Raw genomic sequence first — 212 nt, 5'->3', positions numbered from 1 at the left:
GGAGGAAGGGGGGCGGCCGCCATGTTGGGCCGGGCCGCGGAGGAGGAGGAGGAGGAGGAGGAAGGGCGGGGTCGGTGGGTGTCTCTCGCTCGCTCGCTCTTTCTCGCTTGCTTTCTCTCCCGGCCTCATGCGTGTCCCCCCCCTCGCGGCGTTCGCCCGCTCTCCCTCGCTCTCGCTCTGTCTTTTTTGGGCGCCATGCTGAGGGGAAGGTG

General features: G+C 69.3%; 1 protein-coding gene across 1 annotated transcript in view; it reads left to right on the top strand.

The window, feature by feature from the left end:
- Positions 1-15: 15 nt before the first annotated feature.
- ZC3H4 (zinc finger CCCH-type containing 4) overlaps positions 16-212 on the top strand; it is a 41,310-nt gene continuing 41,113 nt past the window's right edge. Inside the window, 1 exon segment of the mRNA XM_014548188.1 lies at positions 16-74. Coding sequence (XP_014403674.1) covers positions 22-74 — 53 coding nt within the window. The 5' untranslated portion in view covers positions 16-21.

This window comes from Myotis brandtii, unplaced genomic scaffold (assembly GCF_000412655.1).
Source record: "Myotis brandtii unplaced genomic scaffold, ASM41265v1 scaffold114, whole genome shotgun sequence".
In the NCBI taxonomy this organism is placed as follows: domain Eukaryota; kingdom Metazoa; phylum Chordata; class Mammalia; order Chiroptera; family Vespertilionidae; genus Myotis; species Myotis brandtii.
Note: the sequence above shows the minus strand (reverse complement) of the source record. Positions and strands in the feature narration are given on the sequence as shown.